The 27,213-nt window shown below is 52.1% G+C and overlaps 2 protein-coding genes across 6 annotated transcripts in view; one reads left to right on the forward strand and one right to left on the reverse strand.

The window, feature by feature from the left end:
• Positions 1 to 368: 368 nt before the first annotated feature.
• On the forward strand, positions 369 to 5,262 carry RPL32 (ribosomal protein L32). Its single transcript, XM_082347964.1, has 4 exons — positions 369 to 507; positions 1,839 to 1,939; positions 2,550 to 2,731; positions 5,076 to 5,262. The coding sequence occupies exons 2-4, from the start codon at positions 1,844 to 1,846 to the stop codon at positions 5,203 to 5,205; spliced, it is 408 nt and encodes a 135-aa protein (XP_082204090.1). The 5' UTR covers positions 369 to 507; positions 1,839 to 1,843; the 3' UTR covers positions 5,206 to 5,262.
• CAND2 (cullin associated and neddylation dissociated 2 (putative)) overlaps positions 5,211 to 27,213 on the reverse strand; it is a 29,876-nt gene continuing 7,873 nt past the window's right edge. For 2 of the 5 annotated variants that reach the window (XM_082347909.1, XM_082347912.1), the window contains exons 4-15: positions 26,509 to 26,632; positions 24,569 to 24,834; positions 23,424 to 23,529; positions 23,100 to 23,242; positions 20,936 to 21,258; positions 19,752 to 19,893; positions 17,874 to 19,376; positions 15,801 to 15,896; positions 10,654 to 10,823; positions 9,373 to 9,537; positions 8,062 to 8,229; positions 5,211 to 6,966 (exon numbers count right to left, since the gene is read on the reverse strand). In XM_082347909.1, coding sequence (XP_082204035.1) covers positions 6,739 to 6,966; positions 8,062 to 8,229; positions 9,373 to 9,537; positions 10,654 to 10,823; positions 15,801 to 15,896; positions 17,874 to 19,376; positions 19,752 to 19,893; positions 20,936 to 21,258; positions 23,100 to 23,242; positions 23,424 to 23,529; positions 24,569 to 24,834; positions 26,509 to 26,632 — 3,434 coding nt within the window. In that variant the 3' untranslated portion in view covers positions 5,211 to 6,738. The remainder of the gene's footprint in view (positions 6,967 to 8,061; positions 8,230 to 9,372; positions 9,538 to 10,653; positions 10,824 to 15,800; positions 15,897 to 17,873; positions 19,377 to 19,751; positions 19,894 to 20,935; positions 21,259 to 23,099; positions 23,243 to 23,423; positions 23,530 to 24,568; positions 24,835 to 26,508; positions 26,633 to 27,213) is intronic. The other 3 variants (XM_082347913.1, XM_082347910.1, XM_082347911.1) reach the window with 3 other exon arrangements.

The raw sequence follows: 27,213 nt of genomic DNA on the forward strand, positions 1-27,213 counted from the left end.
TGGAAATGTGCGAGGCCCACTGAACGAGAGCTGTTACAGTCTCATTGCTATTTATAAATTCACTTGAGAGAATTATTAAAATGTCGCTGTTTTGTTCCCTCCTGGCCACTAAGAGGAGCACTTCGGAAGAAGAAACGCGGGCGGCAGTAATCTAAAAGCTGGATTATCCTCCGGAGGGGCGGCTTCAATTCCTGGCGGAAGTGGATGGCTCCTCACCAGGTCTTAGAAGCTCAAAACAAAATTCCAAATTTTTACGTAGTCCCAACGGCAGGCATGAAAATTTTTAGCGCTACTCCTAGATATTAACATCTAGGAAAACACAAGTATTCTCGAATTTTTTCACTATTATTTCTCTGACGTGTCTATAGTATCTTGGAAGGACCAGAAGCCGGAAGTGCTCTCCTTTTCCCTGCCAGGACCCAAAGGTGAAGTCCCATCAGCCTCGCGCGCTACCTTCCCTTCTCTTCCTCGGCGCTGCCTACGGAGGTGGCGGCCATCTCTTACTCGGTGAGTGTTAATCGTTGGGCATCCTCGTCTCTGCGGTCTCCATCTGGCCCCATTGCCCCCTGCCGAGGACGCCCGTCCTTCCGAGCACTCGTCTGGGTGGGCATGGCCCTTGTCGGTTGGCTGGACCACGTACAGGAACAGAGCGAAGCGGCCCGGAGGGTGATGGAGCTTCGCTTCCCAGGGCCTCTTGCTCTCCTACGGAGGCCGCCTGGGGTCAGAGCTGCGGACAGCTTGTTGGAGTCCTGGGGGCGCAGGGCGCCAGTTGGGGCTAGACTGAGGGGGCTCCTGGGGGCTGGGGCGCGACTGAGGGGGTTCCGGCCTTACGGCCCTGGGACACCTCGCTCAGCGATGTCTGCCCACGTGTATTCTTATATGTCCGCTGCTCCACGCTCCCTCTTTTCCAGTTTCTGGCCCTGGGGTTGCCTCTGTGGCGGGACTGCCAAAAAAATCGAGCTGCGAGTCGAATAATTCAATTAACCGAAATTCTGGTAGCGGGTCAGGATCTTTGGGAATGTGAGACCGCATCCTGGTCTTCGAGGAAATCATTGGGGGTCGGGGGAAGCTCATTTATTGGACACATTCATTGAGTAACTGCTGTGTGCTCAACAAAGAAATTGGTGGCTGTGAAGAGAACAAAAAGGGTGCTGCAATAGAAAAGATAAGGTAGCTGGGAAGGCCACCTTGAGGAATGTAACTTTTTAAAGCTGGTATTTGGATGATGCTCAGGTGGAACTGAACGTTCCAAGGCTTAGAGGCCTTTTAGAAGCACATGACGGTTTTGTGTATTTTTCGAGGGTGTCATAGAGCAGCAGCACCCTAGGGGAATTACAGGTTTCTCTTTACTGCACATCTCTTGTGGTCCGGGCACTGCAGGTGTTCAGTGTGCAATATCTCCATTTAAAAGGTGAGAGTGCAATATCTCCATTTAAAAGGTGAGAAAACTGAGATTCAGGTTCATGAAGATTGCCCAAAGCCTGCAATTGGGCCATCTCAGGGCCGGGACACTTTGTAGAATGGGATTTGCTGCCCCTTTGCAAAATTTCCCTTTGTGGTTAATTTGTTTTCGGTCAGCTGTCGGCCTTCTTTCTTGGCTTTGACTGGGCAAGGTGACCCCTGACCTCCTAGGATCGCGTCTGGAGAATGGCTAGTATTCTGCCAGCTTCGGAGTTGGGAGGGAAAGCAAGCCTGGCAGAGGTACCCATTCCATTCCCAGTTTGCTCAGTAGCTGGTGATTGGAAGATCCTCTGCAACAGAGTTCAAGCCCCAGGCAGGGTGGGAAAGCCTCCTTCCGAGACTCATCTTTGACGTGGTCTCTTGCCTCTTTCTTGAAGGCATCATGGCTGCCCTCAGACCCCTCGTGAAGCCTAAGATCGTCAAAAAGAGGACCAAGAAGTTCATCCGGCACCAGTCAGACCGATATGTCAAAATTAAGGTATGTGGCCCAGGACGGAAGTGTGTGTTGGGGTGAAGAAAGGGGTTCCTAAACAGGCTGTTGGGTTTCTTACATCCGCAACTCAGATGACCTTTGGTAGGTGAACTGGTCTGTGGCTGGTGGTAGAGTTCTCTAGAATCCCAGGTGTCCCTGCCTTATTGGCACTCAGTCTCTTGATGTGTAAATTGAAATTTTAATGGCAAGGGACACTTGCCTGTTTTGAGGTGTCTAGAGGCTTATATTTGTTATATTTCAGGTGGCCTTATGACAATATGAGAGAGAGATTACGCTTATTTCATAGATGAGAAAACTTAGGTGTTGAGTGCAGTGTTAAAAGCCATGCTTTTCATCATACTTTATACATGGTCTCCTCACATCCCATGGGTATGTAGTCTGCTTTTCCTTTGCTTGGAAGGACTGTGAATTTGCATCTGTATTCCTGCTGGTCAGATGCAGGAGCTCCTATTATTTTCCACCAGAAAAAATGTAGTGAAATCCTGTTCCCTGAAGACAACTAGTGTTCGGCACGTTTCCTTTTCATCTGGTCCCTTTTTTCTCCGAAAGGAAGAGTTGGCGTCTTCACAGACACTAACCATGTGTTTTCTTTCAGCGGAACTGGCGGAAACCCAGAGGCATTGACAACAGGGTGCGCAGGAGATTCAAGGGCCAGATCTTGATGCCCAACATCGGTTACGGGAGCAACAAGAAAACAAAGCACATGCTGCCCAGCGGCTTCCGGAAGTTCCTGGTCCACAACGTCAAGGAGCTTGAAGTGCTGCTGATGTGCAACAAGTGAGCTCGGTCCCACCTCTCGGTTCAGGTGTCAGAAGCCTGCGTGTGTGAGCAGTTTGGGCAGGGACTCTAGACCTTCTGGAATGCATTTGGAGGAGTGGTGTGTCCTCAGGAGCTTGGGTGATGCTTGTTGGGGACTTAAGAGTGTTTCCTTTGCCGGAGAGATGGGGGTTGGGGGCTGTCCTGAAAAGTGTAGAGACCCAGGACCGGAAGAGAGTAAGTGGCTTTGCTTGAGCTCGACAGCGCGGCTCCTGCTGTAGCCTCTGGCAGTCATTTTCAGAACATTACTTATGCGGGGGGTGGGGGGGCGGGATGAAATGTAGCCTCAGACCTCAGGGACACTTTACACTGTGGCCACAGGTATCAGAAGGCTACGGGAGTAGAGGAATTGCTGCCTCATTTTGGGCTTTGATCTGAAGTGAAGAAATGGGAAGGCTGCAGGCAGAGAGGACAGCTTACACAGAGTTGTAGGAGTGCAAGAAGGGCATGGGGGTTCGCAGCATTATTTTAGTGTTTTGAGAAATTTAGACAGTTGGCGAGCTCTGTGTGTAAGAGACTTTTGGTCTGCTTAGGGCCAAACTAGGGCAGTGGGATGAGAAAAGATTTCTCATGGGTAGTGATTTAGACACAATTTTAATCTGGATTGGGGGGAATGGTAATTTTTGGTTAAGCAGAGGACAGTTTGTTTTCTTCCCTTCCTGTTAAACAGGAGCTAAAAAACCTGCATTTTCTTGGTGAGTTAGAAAAGACATGGAGAGAGTGACCAGTAACATCTGTGTATACGTATGTTTACAAAGATCTTTTACCTGTAGTAATTGTAGACGCAAGTAATAAACGACCATTATTCTCACTTTTGGTTGAGTTTCTCTAGGTCAGAAATCTAGCCAGGCATTGAAATGCTGCAGATACTCTTTAGAAAGGATGAGCATAGGAATTAATTTTGGATGCCCAAACTGCAGTAAGCAGGTTGATGGAGAATTGTGACAAAAAGATACAGTTTAATATCTTTTGTGTAGCAAAGATGATTGCTGTGCAAATGTAGCTGGTTGCCATAAAGATAAGTCTTTTTTAAATAGCAGCTTGGCAGTTTGTATCAAGAGGCACAGAAATACTCTGGATCTAATTTAATTCACAAGTTCCATTTCTGGGCATTTATCCTGAAATAATTGAAAAGTAGGGAAACTGTAAGCTGATCATTGCAGCAGTAACTGCACTATGTATAATTGGTGAATGGTGGGGTTACAAGCGCTGGCTGGAACGTTGTGCGTACGTTAAAAACGGTTGTCATGTATGGAAAATGCCCAAGCAGAGGGGAAAGTATTTGAAGTATGTGCAGTGTGATTGTGATTATTAAATACACATGGATGAGGACTTGGGGAGTTTTTGAAAAATGAAAAAAGTGTGATGCAACTGAAGTCTCCTTGGAAATAAAGATTAGGGAAATGTTTTAAGATATTGGACTTGAGTGGACTTCTTTACATAAAACAAAGAAGTTCTCTGTCTGGATTGGTTTGTCTCTTGCTGTGAAGCTGTTTTCCTGCAGAGTTCTTAAAAAGAACTGTGCCCACTGCCTTATTTACTCACTCCCTCGAGTCTTACTCCTCTCTCTGCTGAAATTCCTCCTGGGATAGAGTGTCTTCTTAATCCACTGTTGATGGCTTCATAAATCACCTCCTTACTGAAATGTGCTCATTAGGCCAATTTGTAGTCAAACCGGGGTGTGGTGTGGCTGTACAGGAATGAATAGAACGGTACCTGGCACCAGCTCAGGAAATGTTAGGTGTTGTCATTCACTGGGTGAGTTTAGGCACCGTTACTTTTCAAGTTGAATTTGTCTGCAGCAAACAGGTAAAATGTTTATGGTCTGGGCTGGGGAGCACTTGGCTTAATCAGGCTGTTGGGTTTTGCTGTTGGTTGCTTTGCAGAAAGTACCTAAACTTTTCACGGGCAAGTCCAAGCTCCCTGAGACTGCCTTGAGGGGGGCAGGTTGGTTCAAAGGACTGAGGGAGAACCTTTGAACCTGGAGCCTGGGGCTGAGCCATCCTGGCCTGTGTGTGACTTGGGAATTCACCTCCACTTTGTGGGCCTTGGTTTCCTCGTCTGTAAAGTGGAGGCGCTACCTGGATTACAAGGCCGCTGGGAGGATTAAACGAGAGGGATCACTACCAGGGAACACTTCAGAGCCGTGTTGCTAGTGCCATGGAATTAGAGGAGTTAGCAGCCCCCCCCTCTCTTCAGTGCTGTAGCTCTGGAAGCAAAGTGACCAGGGCTATTGCCTTCCCAGTGGAACACCAAGTGTGTTTTCCACGATGGCCTCCTTACTCACATACCAATTCTCTTCCAGGTCTTACTGTGCTGAGATCGCGCACAACGTCTCCTCCAAGAACCGCAAAGCCATTGTGGAGAGAGCAGCCCAGCTGGCCATCAGAGTCACCAATCCCAACGCCAGGCTGCGCAGTGAAGAAAATGAATAGACAGCTCTTGTGCACGTTTTGTTTAATAAAACCGTATTAACGGCCATCTGGCATTTCCCCCTTGGTTTTACTCTTCAGTTTGTTTGACAGCTTGTCACAGAGATTGCTCTTTTGCCTGTTCGTGCTCTGTGGAACCTTCTGTTTGGAAGGCGTTTGTAAAGGCTACGTGATCCCTCCTTCATGGGGCCCAGGCCTCAGGCACCCAGAGCAGCCTTGGTCAGCTCCAGGTGGGCTCGGGAAGATGTGGCCCTCAGACCACGGTAGGTTCTGAGACCCCTGGTTGAAGGACCTTGCATCGTGGAGCAAGTAGTCATTTTTAGCCTCACTTTATAAAGTTAGGAATCACCCTGTGTGGTTCTTGTGAAGATTGAGGACAATCAAGTTTCCTTTTCAACTGCAGTCCTAGACCTTAGTCAACAGTACCTAGAATTCAGCTGTTTTATGAGGCTAAGAGGCCATTTTTCCAAGACATGGTATTAAGAGGCAGCACAGGTCACATGGAACAGGGCATGTGGCACTCTATAGCACAAGATTGGATTTAAGGCCCTTAGTTCAGTAGATAAATGTCTTACAGATTGGCTCCTGTTCAAAACTCAGTCTGAAACGTTTGAGTAAATTGTTGGTCATCGTGTGACTTGTTTGAATTGACGTGGGAAGCATTCTGATAGTCTTCTGACTACCGAGTAGAGGAATTGTGCGGAGAAAACGGTAACAGTTTAGGATCTGTCCTTTATTAACCTGGGATAGCAGAAAATTCTTTGGCCTGTTGCTTAATGCTTCTGTGTCCTTGATACTAAAAACTAGAAAGGACGTGTTCACAAACCACCTGGTTACATCTCGATGGGGGGACATGAAAGGTGGTTTGTACTTTTTCATTTGTGCTTTCCTGTCTCTCTTTGCTACATAAAGAGTTTTGGGATTAGAAAAAAACATTACATCCAATTACCTACCCCACTCACCTGCCTCTGCAAAAATAATACACATTTCTGATTTATCACTGCCAATGAGAAATAAAGCATTTTGGATTCTAAAGTGTGAATAGCTCAGGGAGGTACCTGAGTTTTTAAGATGCCCCACCAAAGCACTAATTTTTGGCACATCAGATCAGGTGAAAACGTGGGAGTAGTGTGAATGACACATCTGGGACAGCAGGGAGGAAGGCCATCCAGCTGCCTCCTAAGCTTTTTGCAGCTGTGACCACACGTATTTCTAAATACTAAGTACTTGGTGAGGCTGGGACCCCCAGTTTGAAGGAGCCAGGCTGACCTGTGTTAAGTCACATCTATCGTCGGTGGAAGATTTGGAAGAACTACCACACCCGCTTTGAATAACTGTCCTGAGTTAAAGGGCCCAACTGTTGGCAGCCTTGCAGCTCGGACTGGGGTCCCTGGAGAAGGTGCCCGACCAGGAGAGTGAGGGCCCCAGTGAGATGGGTAAGGGGCAAAAGTTAAGAGGCCTGTGGTGCTGGGAGGGTGAGGCTCTGGCTTCAGTGGGCCTCCTTGTGAGTTGGGGTCCCCTGGGGGTGGGGGAGCACTAGCTGAGCTCCATGGAGTCTGTGCTGGGGGCTGAAGCAGAATCCTTCTGGATGCTTTCAAAGAGGGCAGCCAGCTCGGGGTTGGATCGAATTTGGGACAAGAAGTCAGCCATGATGGGGCTCTTCCCCACTTCTGGGATGGTCAGCAGGGCGGCCACTGCCCTCATCGCGGAGCGCTTCAGTTCATCTTGCTTCTCAAACTCCTGTTTCACAGAACCAGCTTTGACCTAAGGTGGGAAGCAATGAACAACGAGCCATCCTTTACTGAACATGGCCTTGCATTTCCCTGGTCACGTCATCCTCCCCAGCTCATGCGCCATCTCCTATCTTTATTTACTGCGCTTAAAGCAGGCTCTTGGCACCACTGGACTTCATGAATGGGTTGCTGTGACAGCCTTCTAGCTGGCCTCTTACCCACGGTCAAGTCCTTGCCTCTGCCACCCATTCTGCAGACAAGCTGGGGAGTAGACTTCCAAAGCTGCCTCGCCTGCTTTCCACTGCTTTATCCCCTACCTCTCCCGCTTATTCACAGAATCTCAGGAATTTCCCCACTGCTTATGGAATAAAGTCCAGATTCCTTCCGCTCTGCTCTCAGGACACTCAGCCCAGACAACACTCAGGCTCTTGCCCGAAGAGGCTCAGGTAGAGGTGAAAAGCTTGGCATTGGGGCTGGACAGTCCTGGGTTCAAATGGCTCTGCCCCCTAAGAGCTGTGACCCCTCTTTAAGCTCCAATCTAAAATACTCTGCTTTCTTTTTGGTTAATTCCTACTCTTCCAAAACCCAAATTAGTTCTTGCATTCAGCAGGCATTTCCTGGGTGTGATAGGCTCTGTGCTCAACGTGACAGCTTTCCCTGAGCCTCCTGCCCCAGATCCTCCCCAGACCTTGAGGCGCTCCAGGCTAAATGCCCTACACCAATCAATCAGTCAGTGACTTCTATCTTTCTAAGGGTCTGACTCAGTTTCCCAATTAGGATGTGAGAGGAGGGAGTTCACCATGTTCAATGTTGCATCCCTAGTACCTTGCACAAGGCCCAACACTCAGGAAGTGTTTAATTAGTGAAAGAAAGACAGAGCTAGGTCTGAATCCCAGCTCTGCAATTTACTAACTGTGTAGCCTCAGTCAGTAACTTAACCTCTCTGAACCTTTGTTTCCCTGTGTGTATAATGGTAAGAATAAGAAGTACTCTGTAGGGCAGTGATAATGATCGAATAAAGCACTTCATACACCACCTGTACCGCAGGAGATTCTCAGCAAACAGTAACCATGAACGATCTGCAGAGAATCCGGCAGGTGCGCCCAGGGCTGGGCAGGGGGCTTACCTTAGCGGTACAGGTGGCCCTGAGGGGCTCGATGAGCCGGTCCACCCTCTGCAGGACAGGCACAGGACACAGGGTAGCCAGTCGGGCGAGCATGATGAAGGTCAGCATCTGCCCAGGAGGAAGGAGACAGTTCTTGGTGAAATGGCCCAGCACGGAAAGGAGCAGGCCCTGGGGAAGAGCAGAGGTCTGGAGCTCAAGCCCAAGCTCTAGCAGCCAGCCTGCCTGCCTGCCACACTGACCTGTGTGTACTGGCACTCACCAAATATTGCTTGACGAAATTAAGGAATGTTTTTGTGCGTTTTCCCAGGACACACTGAGATTTACAACAGTGGTTCTCTCTAGGTGGAGTGGAACTTTTGGGTGATTACTACTCACTTCTCTATTCACTTTTATATCGTCTAAACCCTTTAAGACAAGCATAATTCCTTTTGATTATTTACAAGCATAATTCCTTTTGATTATTTGATTATTTGATTTATTTATAAAATAAAATAAGCACACGGTGGACGATGGGCTGGATGTGCGGAAGGCGGTTTTTCGTTAAAAAATGATTCATGTTCATTGTATTTTAAAAAGCTACAAGAAGGATAGAAAGTAAAACCTGTCTCCCTCACAGGTAATAAAAAAATGGCCCAAACTTCTACAACTCACTTATCACCTAACAGTGGGTCTTGGCCACCTTCCATGCCAGCACAGAGATCCCTCTCCGTCTTTGTAATGCTGCCAGGATCCCATCCATGGCTGGAGGTACCCGTTTTACTGAGTCAGCTCCCCATGAGTGGACATTTGGGTAGCTGCCAGCCTTTCCCAACTCCCAGAAAGCTGTGGAGAACCATCTCTCACATAAAACTCTGAATGTATTTTTAGGAGTCAGTCCATGAAGTCAGTTCATGGAGTGTCTAAGAATTCTAAATTTTAAACTGTTTCTAAGGTAGTATGGGGATATATGTATTTGTACAGCTGATTCACTTTGTTATAAAGCAGAAACTAACACACCATTGTAAAGCAATTATACTCCAATAAAGATGTTAAAATAAATTCAAAAATAAAAAAAAATAAAAAAATAAAATGTTTCTAAATTCTACATTTTTCTAGTTCTGGTCAACCCATCCTCCCAAGAGCTTGCCCAGTGTAGACTCCCACCAAAGGTGTGAGACGTGGGTTCTTTTTCTTATTGTTAAAGAACAAAGCAGCTGTTTTCACGGGGGCGCCTGGGGCAGGGGTGGGGGACAAACAAGAAGTGGGCCCTGTGGCGCCTGGCTGGCCTCTCGCTGCGGGGTGGGCCTGGGTCCGAGAGGGGGCTCGTCCTACCCGGATATCATAGTGGTCCTTCAGGCCGTCCTCCACGTGGTTCAGGAACTCGCAGATGTCCAGCTGGTCCAGGCAGCTCTCGAGCAGCGAGTACATGCACTCGAAGGCCGCCTTCCGCACATCCAGCCCATCGTCCACCGTGTGCTTAAAGGGCCCCATCTCCACCTGCAGGAGGGAGGGATGAGAGCGGGCTGGGGGCTGTGACCCCAGGGCATAAGGACACCTTCCCAGGTTCCTGCTGCACCCCTCCCTCTGTTGTTCAGTACTGCGTCCCATCCCCAAATCATGCCTTAGGCTCTTAAGTCTCCATGCCTTTGCTCAGCCCATGATGCCTTTTGATAATAACAGTAACAATAATTATAATTACAAGTATTAGAATCTACTGAGCAGTTATGATGTGCCAGGCACTGTGCCGAGTGCTTGACAGATGACATTCTACTCATTCATCACAACAGTCCCAGGAAGACAGTGTTACTATTAACTCCATTTAATATATGAGGAAACTAAGGCTCAGAAAGGTTAACTAACTTGCCCAAGGACACCAGCCCAAGCTAGCAAATGGCTCAACCAGAATTACAAACCCAGGTCTCTCTGAAGTTATAACCACAAGGCTCTGCTCTTAATGGTAAACTCCTTCTTACCCCTCAAAGCCCAGCTCAAATGTCCCCTTCTTTTGGAAAACTTTCCTAACCCCTCTGATCAGTCACATCCTCCTCAGCGATGCCAGGTTGTTCAGCCCTTCTCATTATATCGCGCAATGACTTGGCTGTTAAATCACTTTTAATCTCTGCCTCTTAAATCCTAACTTCACCAAGTGCTCTAAGTAACTTAAATAATCAGCAGAGAGGGTATCCCTCCCTCTCCTTCAGGAGGCCATGAGCTCCCTGGTGCCTGCCTCGCGTCTGGTCCTGGCGCCTGGACGCAGGGCTGGTGCTCCACGAACACCTGCTGAATGTCGAGTGATAACAAGAGTGGCTGACATTTACTGAGCACCGACTGTGTGCCAGGAGCAGATCTGAGCACTTGTAGGATTTAACTCATTAAAAATCTTCTCAACAACCCTATAATGTGGACACGGTTATTTCTCTCCCTTTGCCCATGAGGAGAAACTGAGGCTCAGAGAGGATCGGGTTGCCCCGGCCAGGGTCACACAGCTGGGAAGTGGAGGGGCAAACTTAACCCTGTGGGCCGGACCTGCTCTGATGAGCTTGACCCTAACCCTCGCCCCAGCCGCAGCAGTCAGGCCCAAGGGCTCCCGTCTCTGTCCTCCCACAGCTTCACCTCTCGGATGAGGTCCCGGCGGATCTTCGTCTCCTGGTAGAGGAGGGGCAGGATGTCGTCCAGCAGGTCGCGGACCAGCGAGGGCTTGTTGTGCACGGCGGAGTTGAAGAAAGCCAGGGTGGCCCGGCGCACATTCAGGTCTGGGTCCTGCAGGCTCTCCATGAACTCTCCTGGCAGAAAGACCAGAGGTGGTGTGAGGGGCAGCACAGCCAAACACAAACCACCCCACCCCACCGTGCTTATCTGGTTAACGGGAGCCGTGCGGACCTGGCTGGACGGGGACAAACGTGTTCTGAGCATCTACTCTGCGCAACAAACCTTCAAAGTCCAGATAAGAATGTGGACTTGAGTCTGGCCTGGGTTCAAATCCAGGCTTGACCACGTCCTAACTGTGGCACCTTGGACAGCCTCAATGTCCTCAACTGTAAAATGGGTGTAACAGCAGTACCTACACTGTAGGACTGGTTTTAGGATTAAAAATGTGGTGATGTCTACAAAGCACACAGCAGAGCACCAAGTGAGGACTCTATAAATGTTAACTTGATTTTATTTCAGATGAGAATGCTGAAGATCAGAGAGGTGAAGAGACTTACACAAAATCACACAGCATTTCTTTTAGTATAGGTTAGAGTTTTTAATAACTATGTTAATGTTTTATATATTCAAAAAATAAATAAAATCAAGAATGGGAGGGCTCCCTAAAAAAAAAAAAACTGTATTTCAAATGATTAATATAACCACCCAGGTTATGAAGGAGAAAACAACTCACCTAAGTAACTTCCAAAGCATTGTGACAAGATGCCCTCAGGCTAAAGACAAAAGAATTATAAACGAATACTGATTTTTCACAGATAAGGGTTTAGCAATTCTCATGACTACCTTCTGTGTATTCCAGGATTAAGTGAATAAATATCTCAGGAGCTGGGTTTCTCCTGTAACAGAAGGGTATATGGAAAGGGAGAAGACTAGCATGAACCCTGTGGTGCTGGACTGGAATATACATGTGTGTCTGACTAGGTACATACAGTCATACGTACTTAGATTTCCTGATTCTGTCTGCTGAGAGGGCCTAGAAGTAATGGCATCCCAGTAGCAGTGAGCACACCTAGTGCTCAGATCTTGGATTCTGAATACTATCCTCCACTAAAAGGAATCGGGCTCCTTGGAGAAATGGTTGATTCCAGGGCTGGGGCAGGAAAGGTTCAAGATGGGTCAGGAGCACCTTATCGTGCCAAAAGGTAAGGAGATGCTCAAAGAATGATGGAAACATATCAACAGAACGTAAGAACCAGCTTGAAGGGCTCCCACTGGCTGAATGTGAGACAATCTTGGGAATCAAAATAAGTAAGACAGTTATAGATTATAACCCATTGAGTGAAATACAAATCCCTGAGTCTATAATGATATGAACAACTCAATGAATAAATCAATGGGGGAAAAAGAAAAGTTATTTCTGAGAACAAAATGCAAACTAATAAATATGGGAGGAATGCTGGAATTAGAAAGTTGTCATTTAGCAACTGTCAGTAATCATTTATTCAGGCAAGAAACCACAATGGATGCAAAATGTAGTGGGCAAAAATCTGATGAGGAAGAAGATATTTCAATAGGCTTAAAAATACTTATTCATGGGCTTCCCTGGTGGCGCAGTGCTTAAGAATCTGCCTGCCAATGCAGGGGACACGGGTTCGAGCCGTGGTCCGCGAAGATCCCACATGCAACGGAGCAACCAAGCCTGGGCTCCACAACTACTGAGCCAGCGAGCCACAACTACTGAAGCCCGTGTGCCTAGAGCCCATGCTCTGCAACAAGAGAAGGCACTGTAGTGAGAAGCCCATGCAACGCAACGTAGAGTAGCAATGAAGACCCAACGCAGCCAAAAATAATAAATAAATAGAATAAATTAAAAAAAAAACAACTTATTCATTCCAAAGGGAAAAGTAACTTTAAAGTGGAGAAACCTAGAAGTCTCCATCCTAACCAGTCAATCAGAGTTACCATCACCTGTCATGGGACAAACTGCCATCATGGGCCTCCTGATGTGATGCACTGGGAAGAACACAGTCTCCCAGCAGAGCAGGATCCAAACCCAGGGCTGGTGGCTCTGGGTCCCTTCTGCTGTGCCCTGCTGGCTCCTAGGTTCTCACTCTCTCTGAGAACACAGCTGTGGGGACCCGGCAAGACCTGAGTTCAAATCTCCTCTCTGAGCCTTACTTTCCTCATCTGTAAAATGGGGCCAGTGCTCAGGCTACACAGGGGGCTGTGAAGATGAACCGTGATGAGGTAAAAGGCCTAGCATGGTACCTGATCTACAGCAAGAGCTCAAAAACATACAACAACAAACCCAAACACCCAGATGGAGGCCTTGGGGGGGTGCCAGCCATGGGCAGCTCAGGCAAGATGGGAGAAAATCAGGGCTGGAGGCAGCGTGCGCCCGCTGGGCCAGGACGTGGGATGAAGTAGCTGCTGACAATATTGCTGCAGCTTCCGGACATGTTCTCCAATCCAGAGTGCTGGCCCCTCTTCCCTGGCGGTCCAGTGGTTAAGACTCTGCACTCCCAGTGCAGGAGACAGGGGTTCGATCCCTGATCGGGGAACTAAGATCCCACATGCCGCACGGTGCGGCCAAAAATTAAAAAAAAAAAACAAACAAACCCAGAGTGCTGGCCCCTTGGTCGCACACAACAGTGCCCCAGCAGGTGGGGATCAGCACCCCCATTTTATAGCCAAGGACAAGGTGGCCTGTCCATGCTCACACAGCCCAAGCAGCAGCAGGATTTGAACCAAGGCTGCTGGACTCTAAAACCTCTCCACACTCCACCAGGCTGCCCTGCCTGGATGAGGAGGGCCAGACTCTGGTGTGGTCCAGGTGAAGGTCCACAGGCAAGGCTGTTTGGGCTCCTCAGGCCAGAAGGCCCCTCAGACCAGGGATGGGCCGGGGAGCTGCTCTCCCCAGCCCCTGTGCAGCCCTACCCAGCTAGGTGCCCGCCAAAGCCAATGCAAGGGAAAGGCTGTGGTTTTCTACCTCTAAGAGCCTGTGTTCATGGAGTGCTTTCCCCCCAGTCACACAGGGGGGTCTCCAAAACAACCTGAGAACACGCAGATAAGGATTTCTCAATCCCATTTTACAGATGAGGAAACTGAGGCTCAGAGGTGAGAAGGGGCAGGCTGGGCCCACCCAGCGATTCCGGAGCAGTGCAGGGATTTGAGCCCCGCTGCCCATCATGGGTGAGGCAGCCTCCCAGGTCTCCAACTCCCCTTGGCTAACATGTAAGAAAAATCAGCTCAAACCCACACACCTGTGGTCAACTTATCTTTGACAAAGGAGGCAAGAATATACAATGGAGAAAAGACAGTCTCTTCAATAAGTGGTGCTGGGAAAACTGGACAGCTACATGTAAAAGAATGAAATTAGAACATTCTCTAACACCATACACAAAAATAAACTCAAAATGGACTAAAGGCCTAAATGTAAGGCCGTACACTATAAATCTCTTAGAGGAAAACGTAGGCAGAACACTCTATGACATAAATCACATCAAGATCTTTTTTGATCCACCTCCTAGAGTAATGAAAATAAAAACGAAAATAAACAAATGGAATCGAATTAAACTTAAAGGCTTTTGCACAGCAAGGAAACCATAAACAAAAGACAACCCTCAGAATGGGAGAAAATATCTGCAGATGAAGCAACCAACAAGGGATTAATCCCCAAAATATATAAGCAGTTCATGCAGCTCAATATCAAAATAACAAACAACCCAATCAAAAAATGGGTGGAAGATCTAAATAGACATTTCTCCAGAGAAGACATACGGATGGCCAAAAAACACATGAAAAGATGCTCAAATCACAAATTATTAGAGAAACGCAAATCAAAACTACAATGAGGTATCACACCACACCGGTCAGAATGGCCATCATCAAAAAATCTACAAACAATAAATGCTGGAGAGGGTGTGGAGAAAAGGGAACCCTCCCACACTGTTGGTGGGAATGTAAATTGGTGCAGCCACTATGGAAAACAGTATGGAGGTTCCTTAAAAAGCTAAAAACAGAACTACCATATGACCCAGCAATCCCGCTACTGGGCATATACCCAGAGAAAACCATAATTTGTAAAGATACATGCACCCCAATGTTCACTGCAGCACTATTTACAACAGCCAGGACATGGAAGCAACCTAAATGTGCACAAACAGAGGAGTGGATAAAGAAGATGTGGTACATATATACAAAAGAACAAAATAATGCCATTTGCAGCAATATGGATGGACCTAGAGATTGTCATACTAAGTGAAGTCAGACACAGAAAGACAAATATTATATGATATCGCTCATACGTGGAATCTAATTTTAAAAAACAATACAAGGGCTTCCCTGGTGGCACGGTGGTTAAGAGTCCGCCTGCCAATGCAGGGGACATGGGTTCCAGCCCTGGTCCAGGAAGATCCCACGTGCCGCGGAGCAATGAAGGCCATGCGCCCCAACTACTGAGCCTGCGCTCTAGAGCCCGGGCACCACAACTACTGAGTCCATATGCCACAACTACTGAAGCCCACACACTTAGAGCCCGTGCTCCACAACAAGAGAAGCCACCACAATGAGAAGCCCGCACACCGCAAAGAAGAGTAGCCCCCGCTCGCAGCAACTAGAGAAAGCCTGTGCGCAGCCACGAAGACCCGACGCAGCCAAAAGTAAACAAATAAATAAATTTATAAAAAACAAAACAATACAAATGAACTTATCTACAAAACAGGAACAGACTTACAGATATCGAAAGCAAACGTATGGTTACCAAGGGGCTGGTGGGGAGGGATAAATTGGGAGATTGGGATGGACGTATACCCACTCCTACATATAAAATAGATAACTAATAAGAACCTGCCGTAGAGCACAGGAAACTCTACTCAATACTCTGTAATGGCCTATACGGGAAAGGATCTTTAAAAAAAGAGTGGGTATAGATATACGTATAACTGATTCACTTTGCTGTGCACCTGAAACTAACACAGCATTGTAAATCAACTATACTCCAATAAAAATTTAAAAAAAAAAAAAAAAAAAGAAAAGAAAAAGAAAAATCAGCTCAAGCCCAAGAACAGGGTGGAGGTGACCAAAGGGGGCAGAGGGGCGGGGGCACTCACCAACGAAGGTCTTCAGGATGGGGTCGATGGGGTGGGGCTGGTCCGAGATGAGGAACTTGACTGCTGTGACGACAGTGCAGCGGGTGTGCGGCCGACCTGCAGAACGGGAGGGGGCGCTTGGGGCGGGCGCGGCGGGTCCCGGACACCCACAGGCCAGAGGGCGCTGAGGCTCCCCTCGCCTCCGTGGGAGACAGAACCACATCCCCTCCCCACGCGAGACGCCCCGCCCATCTCTGGGGAAGCTGATGCTACCACTTTCCTTGGCAGCCCAGAATCTCCCCTGAATTCTTCCTACTTCGGCTGAGAGGGTAAAACTGCCAGTTCTCAGGCAGCCACGCCAAGGGCAGGAACGGAGAACGAGAACCCAAGACAGGGCTCAACTCGAAGAAAGACCTCTCTGCCCAGGCCTTGGGGCTGTGTTGTATTTTTCAGACACATTATCTCAATTAATACTCAGGATTAATTAATTAATCCTAGTCATTGGTTGATAATAATAATAAATCATATAATATTTGTAACAATAATTAATAAAAATTCTTCTTAATCTCCATTTTACACGTGAGGAGAGACCGGAAAGGTTAAATTCACGTCTAAGGTCACACAGCAGGTCCAGAATTCACCGGCTGCTTCTGAGCCCTCTCTGTGGGCTTCTCCAAGGAGGGAGCAGTTGTGCTTCAAGCAGGCTGAATTCACTTAATTTTGCTTTTCTGCTTGCTTTCTGAGTAGAGGAGCTGCAGAAAGGGAAGGGAGTACACTTCCCATTAGGGTGAAGGAGATTAATCGGCAGCTTCCACCCCTCCGGCACACAGCACTAAATGGGTTAAGGCTGTTTCCATCCAAAACTTCAGTTCAAGACTCAGCAGAAAGTTTACAATTTGATGCTAGGGTATGAGTGAGTGAGTTACTGACTTCAGACTTGTAGTTTTTTTCCTCTTTCTCTTTCCATCCTGACTGGCTCCTAAGAAGATTCAGGGTGGCTGATGAAGATAATACACATAGAACAGGATTAATTGAATTAAGAAAAATGAGGCCAAGGACAAAGTGAGATGGAAACCAGAGTGAGGGGCACGCAGCGAGAGGCAACTAGAAAGTCCTATGAACTTGCTAGAAGCAGGCCGCCGATTCGGCTCTAAGCATCCCAGCAGCCGGCAGTTAAATAGGAAATGTGACTGGTTAGCTGGTTCAACAGTGGGCACGAGGTCTAAACAAATCTGAGCTTAGAAAAGGCAGGGCTGGCCCTCATCCCAAGACTCTTGCCTCCCAAGGTTCCTTGTGAAGAGCGCTGTGCAGTGTAACAGGTGACGTCCTCAACGTGGTTGTCCTGTCCACACAGCGGTGAGGGCCCAGAGCTGCTGCTTGTATACCAGCAACCCAGGAAGGGCTTAACCGGAGTCACTGACACAGCAACGATAGTGGATACCAGCAGTACTAATCAGGTACCACCCACTATACCAAGCACTTTGGCTGCATTATGTCAACTAACACAGCACTGACCCTCTGGGGACCAGGTGACCAGCTCAAGGCCTGGAGGCCTTTCGCCCTCAGGGGCTTCCACTTGCCTAAGAGCCCACAGTCCACCTGCCCACTCTCCTCCCTCCTGAGCTGCAGAACATCCTGACGCGCCCTAACCCCGGAACGTAAGACCTGCCTTCCTCACCCCTTCCCTGGCCCTCTCCACAGCCTGGTGCCTGGCGTCCAATCCTAGGCCACGTTTCCATTTGCTCCTGCCTCATGCTAGCCCGAGACAGCTGCATCCTGCAGGCTGCCGTTTCTGGCCCCTCAGAGAACTGCCTTTACTAACTCTCACCTGGACCACAAGGCTGCTGTCCGCAAGGGGCACCGTGAAAAGTTTATGTGTCGCAGGGACACATCAAGGATTCTGTTCCCTCCATCCCAGAGGGTCCCACAGGAAGAGGCCTTTAAGTCTCAGGAAACACTGTTTTTAACGGCTCCTCTGCCTTGAATCTTGTCAACACTGTGACTCTCAGACCCGATGACCAGAACAAGTTCGCCCAATGTGGACCTCCGCCCACCTCCGATCTGGGCTGCCTGTGCCCATCCCTGTGCCCCTACCTGCAGCAAGCTGCTTCCGGAACCGGGGCAGGAGAGATGGAGGGTTCACGAGGACCAGCTTCCCAAGGCACTCGGCCACCACCCCCCGGGTGCCCTCCTCGGCGCCCTCGCAGTGCTGGAACAGCAGGGCCCAGATGTCCTCGGTGTAGGGCTTCAGGCTGTCGGGCTGGGCGGCCCCCAGGGCCTCCCGGAGCGAGTGTAGCAGCAGGTACCGCCGCCGGGGCTCGGCCTCCATCTGCCCCAGCAGGAAGGGCAGGAAGTCAGGCAGGTTCCCCGCGCCCACGCGGCCCAGCGCGTAGGAGGCAGCCGCCCTCACGTCCTCGCTGGGCGAGCCCAAGGCTTCCAGGAGCACCGCCTTCAGCTCCCGCTGGGGGCCCGGCCCGGCCACCTGGCCCACTTCGGCCAGCGACAGGAACGCCAGCACCTTGACCCCTGGGCTTGAGCTGGGCGACCTGGCATCGCAGACCAGGCGGTTGGCCGTGCCCGCCACCTCCTGGGGACAGGCCACTGCGAGGGCCGCCACGCACCGAGCCAGCGAGTGGAACACCTGCTTGTGCAGGCCGGGCCCGCCGTCCGCCACCTGCTCGTAAACGGGCGCCGTGAGCAGGCTGACGAGCTCGGTGTAGTCCACGCACGGCGGCCGGGTCCCCACCAGGGCCTGTAGGAAGCCTTCGGCGGCCGCTAGCACACCGGCCGGCAGGAGGGGCGAGCGCAGCAAACGCAGCAGCTCTGCAAGCACAGGGCCGCTGACCTCGGCCAACAAGGCTGGCTGGGCGCGGGTCACAGTGGCGAGGAAGTTCACAGCCAGCTGGGCCACGTGCATGTCGTTCTCACTGACAAGGGAGGGCAGCTCGGCCAGCACGGCCCGCATGGCGGATGGCGGGAGGCTGAGGCCCTGACTCTGGGCCAGGGCGGCCAGGGCGGCCAGCGTGGCCAGCCGCAGAGCCCGCTGGTTCTTCCGCAGGAACGAGGCCAGAATGGGCAGTGCCTCGGCTAGGATGGGCTGCAGGTCGATCCGCAGCGGGGACACGGCCACCAGTGTGAGCGCCTTGACGGCAGAGAGCCGGGTGATCTCATTCCGCAGGCGGTCCAGGAGGAGCAAGAGCGACGGCTCCAGGTTATCCCCGAGCCGGTCACCCAGGTGGCCCACGAGGTGGCCCATGCAGGAGATGGCCCGCTCCTTCACCTCCTGGTCCAGGTCGGTGGCACGAAGCCGTGCCAGGGTGGCCGCGGACATCTCTCCAATGTAGGGCTCGGGGTCCAGCGTCCGAGGCCCGTCCAGCGGCCACAGGGCCCTCACCAGCTCCTGGAGCACCAGCAGGGCCTCGGCTGCGATCTTGTAGAAAGGGTCAGCCACGCAGGCCATCACAGGTGGCAGGAGAGTGGGCAGGTGCGGGTGGAAGGCCTCAGCCGGCTCTGTGCCCAGCAGCCCCTGCAGGAAAGCCAGGGCATCCATCCGGATGGTGGAGGAGCTGGAGCGGTCCGCCAGCGAGAAGACGATGCCTGGGTTGGGGGCGGGGGGGGGGGGGAAGGCGGGCCAAGGTTACCAGGCCACAGACCCTGACCCAACTCAGCCCTCCCTGGATGCAGGGGTGGAGTACCCTCAGGCGTCTGAGCTGGACCCAGGCACCTGGGCTCTCATGCAGCAGATTCTGTGAGGTCAGGGCTTGGCCGTGGCCGGAGCCAGGGCTGAGGACACAGGCCAGGAAACCTATTTAAAAACAGGACATCGGGCCTGCACCCCATCCCTGTTCTCACTGTTGGCAGTGGGGAGCCACTGTAGGCTGCTGAACAGCGGCACTCTCAGGGATTGGGGGCTGGGGGCTGGGCTCAGGGAGAAGCCCAGAACAGCGGACACTGGGTTCCAGTTCATCCTACCTGCTACCAGCACGGGCATGTGCTCTGCCAGGCTGCCCGGGAGGACGCCTGCCAGCTCGGTGAGGAGGCTGAAGCAACCCTGGCGGGCCCTGACACTCCGATCTTTAAGCTGCCTCTGCAGGGCCTTAATCACAAGAGGCACCTGTGGATGGAGGGGGGAGGTCAGTGACCACCCAGGAACCTCCACACCCCACCCACTACTGGGGGACTCTGCCCGGGCACCTGCCCATGGAGGACCCCCAGCGTGGAGAGGATCATTCCACCCCAAGCTTCCCATCACTTGCTCTGTACCAGGCACCTGATTCCACGCTCGCCTTCTGAGGTGGGTACTAGTCCTGTGCCCAGCTGACAGATGGGAAACAGGCACAGAGTTGAAGTAACTTGCTCAAGGTCACCGGGCAGCGTGGTTCTCACTCCTACACTTGGTGAGGGTGAAGCACCGGGGTCCCCTCCCCAGTGAGCTCATCCACTTCTGAGTTGAGGATTCCCCTGAAGCAATGACTCCTAGACCTACATCTCTGACACGAGACTTGTGTGCCAACTGCCCGCCAGACATCTCTACTCCGGCATCCAACGAGGGCTTCGAACATTAATGTCCAGAACAGAACTCTAGACATGCCCCCGCTCCACCCTCCACCATCTCAGGGACTGCACTATTTGTAGCCAGAGCCCAGAACTCACATGACACCTCCCTGCCCCTTGCCTTTCACATCCATCTGCAAAACCCAAAACTATCTCTCAAGTCCGACCACCTGTCCCCCTGCCCCCTGCCCAAGGCACCACGCCCTTTCACCTGCACAGCTGCAGCGGCCTCCAGCCCATTACAATCCATTCCCCACATAGCAGCCAGAGTGAGCTTTTTCAAATGTGAGTGGGATCCCATAATTCCCCTCCCGTGGCTTCTACCCTCTTAGAATAAAACTGAACCCCCTTCCTGTGGCCTGGAACCCTACTTGTGCTGTGGGCTATCTGCCCGAGACTGTGTGGTCCAGGGCCAGGGACTTCATCCGTCTTGCTCCCTGTTGTGCCCCGCCACTTCACGCACAGGGCCGGGCACACAGCAGGTGCTCGGTATGCACAATCCGGTGGGTGGAGAGATGGGGGGCGGTGGGAGGGTGGGGAGACGGAGGAGGGAAGGGTTGTGAGCAGGAGGGAGGGGCATGGGGAGGGGCAGGCAGGCACACCTGTCCTCGTAGCATCTGGAGGTTGCTTCCCGACTGGGTGGGCTCCTCCATGGCCTCCAGCCATCCCTTCGGGGGCCGCGTCTGCCGCAGCAGCACGATGTAAGCCCCGAACACGTCGGCCTTGACGTTCTCCTCGCGTTCCCGGAAGCGGCGGATGAGCACGGGCGCCAGGGTGCAGTGGAAGCTGGGCAGCAGGTCGGGCCGAGAGCTGATCAGGGCCGCCAGGCACTTGGCCGCTGCCCGGCGCACCTTCCAGCTCATGTCATCGTCGTCGCTGTACTCGTCCTCGCTCTCTGGGGCGGGAACCAGACACCCATGGAGCCCTGCGCACCACCCGGGGCGGTCTCCCAGGACGGAGGGCTGAGAAGTGAGGGGGCAGTGAGGGGGGCTCCGCCGGGGCCTCACCTTTCCATGGTCACTACCGGTTAATGAACACCTGCTGTGCGCTAGGGGTGGCGTCAAGCAGGGAACCAGCTGGAGTTACACCAGGGTCCTCCCGCTGCCTCCAGACTCTTGGTTGTTTTGACTGCACCAGGGAAAAACTGACTCCCAAGCTTCCAGTGAGGATTTAGGGAATCCATTTGGGGCACAAGACCCATCCTTGGGTTTCAGGACTGGCTGCGTGATGTTTCATTTACTGGGATTTCAGAAGGGAAAGGTGATAGCTCCCCTGCCCCAGACAGGGTCCTGATTCCGGCTTCCAAGCAGGACTAACAATAAGGAAAAGCTGTGTTTGTGTGGCTCTCCACTCTCCAAGCTCCCCCAAGAGGTCAGAGCTCAAGTCTTCACCATGCCTCAGGAATGAAGGTGTCTTGAGCCCCCTTTTATAGATGATACATTTAAGGCTCAGAGAGAATGAGGACTCTCCTGAGGACACACAGCTAGAAACAGCAGAGATGAATGAGGCCCACAAAGCCAACTCATACACCTGGGGAGACACACATGAGGCTCAGAGGGGGACAGTCCTCCCTAGGGATGCCCCCAGGCACAGGCTCAAAGGCCAGCATGTTCCTACCCACACTGCTCTGCAGAGAACTCAGACTCTCAGAGCACTGCATCTGGACAAGCCATAGTGGGCCAGGTGGATGGTCCCCCAGATGTGCCTTGTCAGCGTAGCAGATGTGTCCCCTCTGATGGACCCTTGTTTGTTATTTCCACCCTATGTCACCCATGAAGAAACATCCAGAGCTCCCTGTTACTAACAAGAAAATGTCCAATCTCCTTGGCCGGGCATTTGAGCCCAAAATGCCTGTCCAATCTCATCTCCTACCACCGCACCTCACTCTGAGTACCCATCAGGACCTAAGGCCCTCACCTCCATCAATGCCTCCAGGGCCCAGGGCCTTCCCTCTGAGTGACAGACAGGCCCACAGGCACAGAAGGAAAGAAGCCATTGAGTCCATCCCCCATCCAGGTATCTCTCCCTGCCAGTGCCAATCATTCCACCACTAGAGCTTCACTCTGCTGGGTTAAAGCAATGGCTGTTGGAAACCATAACTAAAAGGGTACAGAGATGGCAGCATGAGGTGGGCGAGTCTGGTAAACACGGCTCCAAGGCCCAGCTACGCCACTTCCTAGCTGTGTTATCTCAGGCAAATCTCTTCTCATAAGTGTCCGTCTCCTTGTCTGAAATATGGGGATGATAATAAATACCTGGTTTCCTAGGGTCATCATAAGGAACATGAAATACGAGAGTACTTAGGGGACTTCCCTGCTGGTCCAGTGGTTAAGAATCCACCTTCCAAAGCAGGGGACGTGGACTCGATCGCTGGTCGGGGAACTAAGATCCCACATGCCATGGGGCAACTAAGCCCGCACGCCACAACTAGAGAGAAGCCCGAGCGCCACAATGAAAGATCCCGCGTGTCGCAACTAAGACCTGACACAGCCAAAAATAAACAAATAAATATTAAAAAAAAAATAGCACGTAGGACATCAGGAGATGCTCAATAAACATCAGCAATTACTACTATCTTGTGATCTGTGCAATCAGAGAGTGTGGGCACCACAGAGGGTCCAGATTTCCAAGGGCAGGGCTGGAGCCTGAGGAAGAGCTGGGATCAGGATGGGGGCACCATATGTGGCCCCTGTCTTTGGCTGGGGGATTTGCGGGAAGGCTGCACCCATTTCCACCCAGCAGCCCAAGGACAAGCTGGCCACTCACCTTGCTCACTGAACTCACTATCCTCCGTCTCCATCTGCTCCTCTTCCCCGTCACTGTCGTAGTTATAGTTGGGGTCGTGCTTTATGTACTGGAGGCAGAGGCTGGTCACGTTGGGCACGTGGGGGCCCATCTCCTTGGGGCACCTGTGGGGTGGGATAGGCGAGGCTCTGCTGGACCCAGGCAGGACAGGGTTGGGGATGGGGCCCAGTGGTGAGTCCTGAGAACTGACTGCTTTGAGGCCAGCATCCTGTCCCCACTCCATCCCCACCAACTTCTCAAAGAAACCCCGGGGCCCCCGTTTTCCAGCACCCCTGTTGCACCTACTTCCTCAGGAAGGCCTCAAAGGCCTGGAAGCAGGACTCCCGAAGCTCATCATCATCCAGGTTGCAGAACTCCTCCACCAGGGGCACCAGCCGGTCCAGATGGGTCCCTGCAGGGCCAGGTGGGTCACTGAGGCAAGGCAAGGTAAGGCCAGACCATCTCCGGGGCTCCCCCAGCCCACAGCATTCAGCCTGTGCCTGCACCTGCAGCCCTGGCCACTGCAAAGTTACTCAGAGGCTTCAGAGTCAAGCAGATGTGGGTTCTAGCCCTGACTCAGCGCCCTATAAGCTATGGGACCTTGGGCACATCACAACATTCTTTAACCTCAGACCATTCATCTTCACAGTAGGGATAACAATGCCTACCAGCCAGAGAGTTTGTCAAGATTAACGATAAGATTCAGATAAAGATCTCCACCCAGGTCCTGGCACAAAGCAGGCACTCAATAAGAAGCATCTGTTGTTGAAACTATTACTCATGTTCTTGCCTTATTTCCTGCACTAGGTTGTAGACCTGGGCAAGGAAAGTGGGGAGGCAGGCACTGCCCTTACCAGGCAAGGGGGGCCCCCTCACTGGTCCCTGGGCTTTATATGGATTCTGCCCTAGCTCTTCTCCAGCCGTACGCTTTCCCACCCTGAACCCTTGTCTGGTCCTGTGCAGTTCCCTCTCCCAGGTCCATGCTCCCGAGGGTGGCTGCTGTCTGGGGGGATGTGGACAAGTGGTTGCCTAGGGTGGGGCAGAGGGTGGATGGACTGCAAAGAGGCACAAGGAAACTTTTGGGGGTGATGGAAATGTTCTGCATCTTGATTGCGGTGGTAGTTTCACAAGTGCACGAAAAGTTCAAAACACACTGAATTGTACACTTTAAGTAATGCGGTTTATTGTACATACATCATCCCTTTGGAGGCATGACTTATAATTACCCTCGCAAGCCTCTGGGTAGGGCTCAGAAGCAGGTTGAGCTCAGGGCCCACCTGGCTGCCTCTCGAGCCCACTCTTCCTCTTCAGGCGCTTCAGCACCGCCCCCGCCCCTCCCCACCTCAACCACGCCCCTTAACCAAAGAGGTGGCTCACCCGGGCCCCACCCCCTCAGCCCAGGATCCCTGTAGTCGGCCCCGCCCCCTCCCCGTGGGGCCCCTCCCCCTTACCGAGGCGGTGGCCTGCCTGGCGGCCAACGCTGCCCAGGCACTGGATCAGGGTGCGGATCGCCGCGGGGCTGGCGGGCGCGCGTGGGCCGGGCAGCCGGTCCAGCAGGTGGTCCGCAAGCTCGACGAAAAGGTCAGTGCTGCAGGCGGCCGCCAGGTGGCCGAGCGCCCCAACAGCCCGCTTGCGCACGGCCAGGCGCGGACTGCTCAGCTGCGGCAGCAGACAGTGCAGGAGGCTGGCGTGGAAGGCGCCCAGCGGGGCGCCCAGCCTGGGGAGCCGGAAGGAAGGGGTGTCGGGTGAGGCCCACCCGGCGGGCAGCCTGGGCCAGGCACTTCCCCTCTCCCCATGGGCTCCTGGCCACCTCCCCCATTATGACAACCCAAGGGCCCTCACCCTCCCCATCACTGAGGCCAGGGTGATCTAAAGTGTGCCTCTGCCTAACTCCTTCAGTGGCTCCCCAGTGCCCTTCGGATAAGCTGAGCCCCGGGCTCAAGGCAAGAGGGAACACCAGAGAACGGTTTCTGCACAGATAGAACGCAGCCCCTGCAGCAGCTTCTATCCCACGTTCAAACCAGGCCTGTGCTTTTCCTGTCCCATATGTGTCCTGAAACCTTTTCTTCTCTCACTCCACACCAACACATTGACCTCACCCTCACACATCTCTCTGTCCAGCCCAGACCTCTCTCCTGGGTTTCATTTATTTATGCATTCACCTACTATGTGACAGGGCCTGGGCTGGAAACTCGGGAGAGCAAGACGGACTCTGGCCCTCAGTCCTGCCCTATGGAGTTTTCGGTTGAGTGGGTACCTCCCAGGCACCTCAAATTCAACATGTTCCGAACGGAAACCATCACGCCCGCCCCGACATTGCTCCTGGAGCGCACCTACACGGCCAATGGCCCTGTGTCTGTGCCCACAGTTAGGAAAGCCAGACCCCTGGGTGTCAGCCTTGAGTCTTTGCCTCTCATCCACTCCAAGCGCTGTGGAGTCTACCTCCTAAATACAACCTGAATTCACCTGCCTGCAGAAGCCTTCTAAGCAGTCTCCCTGCCCATTCAACCCCCTCCCACCTTCCGTGCACTCTGCACATAGAAAGATCAGTCTGAAACACACAGATACACCCAGGGCATTCCTCATGCCTGCCGAGAACCCCTCCGTGAGCTCCTCACACTTTCAGTAGAATCTTTAGTCAACTGCCCCACCCTCCCAGCCCTCATCTCTCCACACCAGCCCCTCCTCATGACACCCCACGACTGCTTTGCACAACCCCCAGGACCCCATGTCTCTCTGGTCTTTGCCCTCTGGGCCGAGACCATCCAGGGTCTCCCTTAGGCTCACCCACGCCTGGCCAAGTCCTGCCCACCCTTGAAGGCTCAGCTGGCTGGACCCTCTCTAGGAAGGTTCCCCACCCCCAGCTGGGTTATGGGCTCCTGCTCTTAGCCGTATTGTTGTTCTTACTCCATTCACAGATTTATGTGTCTGTGAGTTTTTCCTTAGGGGCCGCCAAGACCCAGCCAACTCCATATTCCCAGAACTAGTCCAGCACCTGACATTTTTCCAGTAGGTGCTCAAATCTTGAGAGGCTGAATGAATGAATACTTTAAAAATGTGTAGTGCAATGTAAAACAAAGGCCCAGCTATACTCATCCAAGAGAAGAAAAAGAGAAAGAAGGGCCGAGGGAGAGGATGAACAACACATGGGCTCCAGCTATGGAGAGACCTGAATTCAACACCTAGGTTCTGCCATTTACTGACTGTGACTGCAGACAGGCCACATCACCTCTCAGAGCCCATAAAACGGTGACAAACGCGTTCTCCTGGGACACTGCTGGTACGACTAAAGAGCCCTAGCACAGGGCCTGGTGTACAGTAAGTGCTGGCTCTGTGAATTTGAGAGCCTCCCTGTCCCCCTGTCCTCCTTGCCCAGCGTGGCCTCCCGCACCTGCTCAGCATGTCAGAGAGGATGTCCAGGGCTTCCAGCTGCACAGCCACGTCCTCCTGCTGGGCGATGGCACTGGTGAGCTGGCCTGTGATCTTCCGGCACACACTGGTGGCCAGGCCGGAGCCTGCACAGAGCACAAGGTGGGTGTGGTGAGGCCCAGGGCTGGCCTCCACCTGTGGCTGGCCTTTGCTCTGGTTGTGTTCCTGAGCCCACATCCCCCGAATCCTGCTGACCAGGAAAGCCAGGGCTGGCGTGGTCCAAGGTTTGACACAGAGTCAGACCACACTAAAGGAGACAGCTGGGGAGCTAAAGAACCAAGGGCTGACCTGCTGCCTTGCTCACCCCACACCTGACCCCTTTGCCCTCTGCCTTCCAATGCGGAGGTGGGAAAAGTTAAGCACTTCTTTCCTAGACTCCTTTGCTGCTTGGAGAGGCCAGGTGTGACCATGTTCTGGCCAGTGAGATACAGGTCAAAGTCTTCTGGGGAAACACGTGCTTTTCTTATAAAGGGCAAGAGACATGGGCAGAGACTTCAGCCCTGTCCTAATGGAGCTTCTGAATGAATGGCTGTAAAAATGGAGTGGCAGATCCCTTCAGAGTTATGTGAGAAAAGCAACCCCCTACTTCTTCAAGCTGCCATTAGTTAGACTTTGTTACTTGCAGCTAAAAGCATCCCTGAAACAGAGCCATGAAGTTTAACAGATC

This window comes from Balaenoptera borealis (assembly GCF_965194805.1).
Source record: "Balaenoptera borealis genome assembly, chromosome: 12".
In the NCBI taxonomy this organism is placed as follows: domain Eukaryota; kingdom Metazoa; phylum Chordata; class Mammalia; order Artiodactyla; family Balaenopteridae; genus Balaenoptera; species Balaenoptera borealis.

What these genes read in the sequence shown, in the direction of transcription:
- RPL32 (XM_082347964.1), top strand. Translation starts at nt 1,844, where the DNA reads ATGGCTGCCCTCAGACCCCTCGTGAAGCCTAAGATCGTCAAAAAGAGG. An exon ending in ACCGATATGTCAAAATTAAG is followed by an intron (nt 1,940 to 2,549) that starts GTATGTGGCCCA and finishes GTTTTCTTTCAG; the next exon opens with CGGAACTGGCGGAAACCCAG. An exon ending in GTGCTGCTGATGTGCAACAA is followed by an intron (nt 2,732 to 5,075) that starts GTGAGCTCGGTC and finishes ATTCTCTTCCAG; the next exon opens with GTCTTACTGTGCTGAGATCG.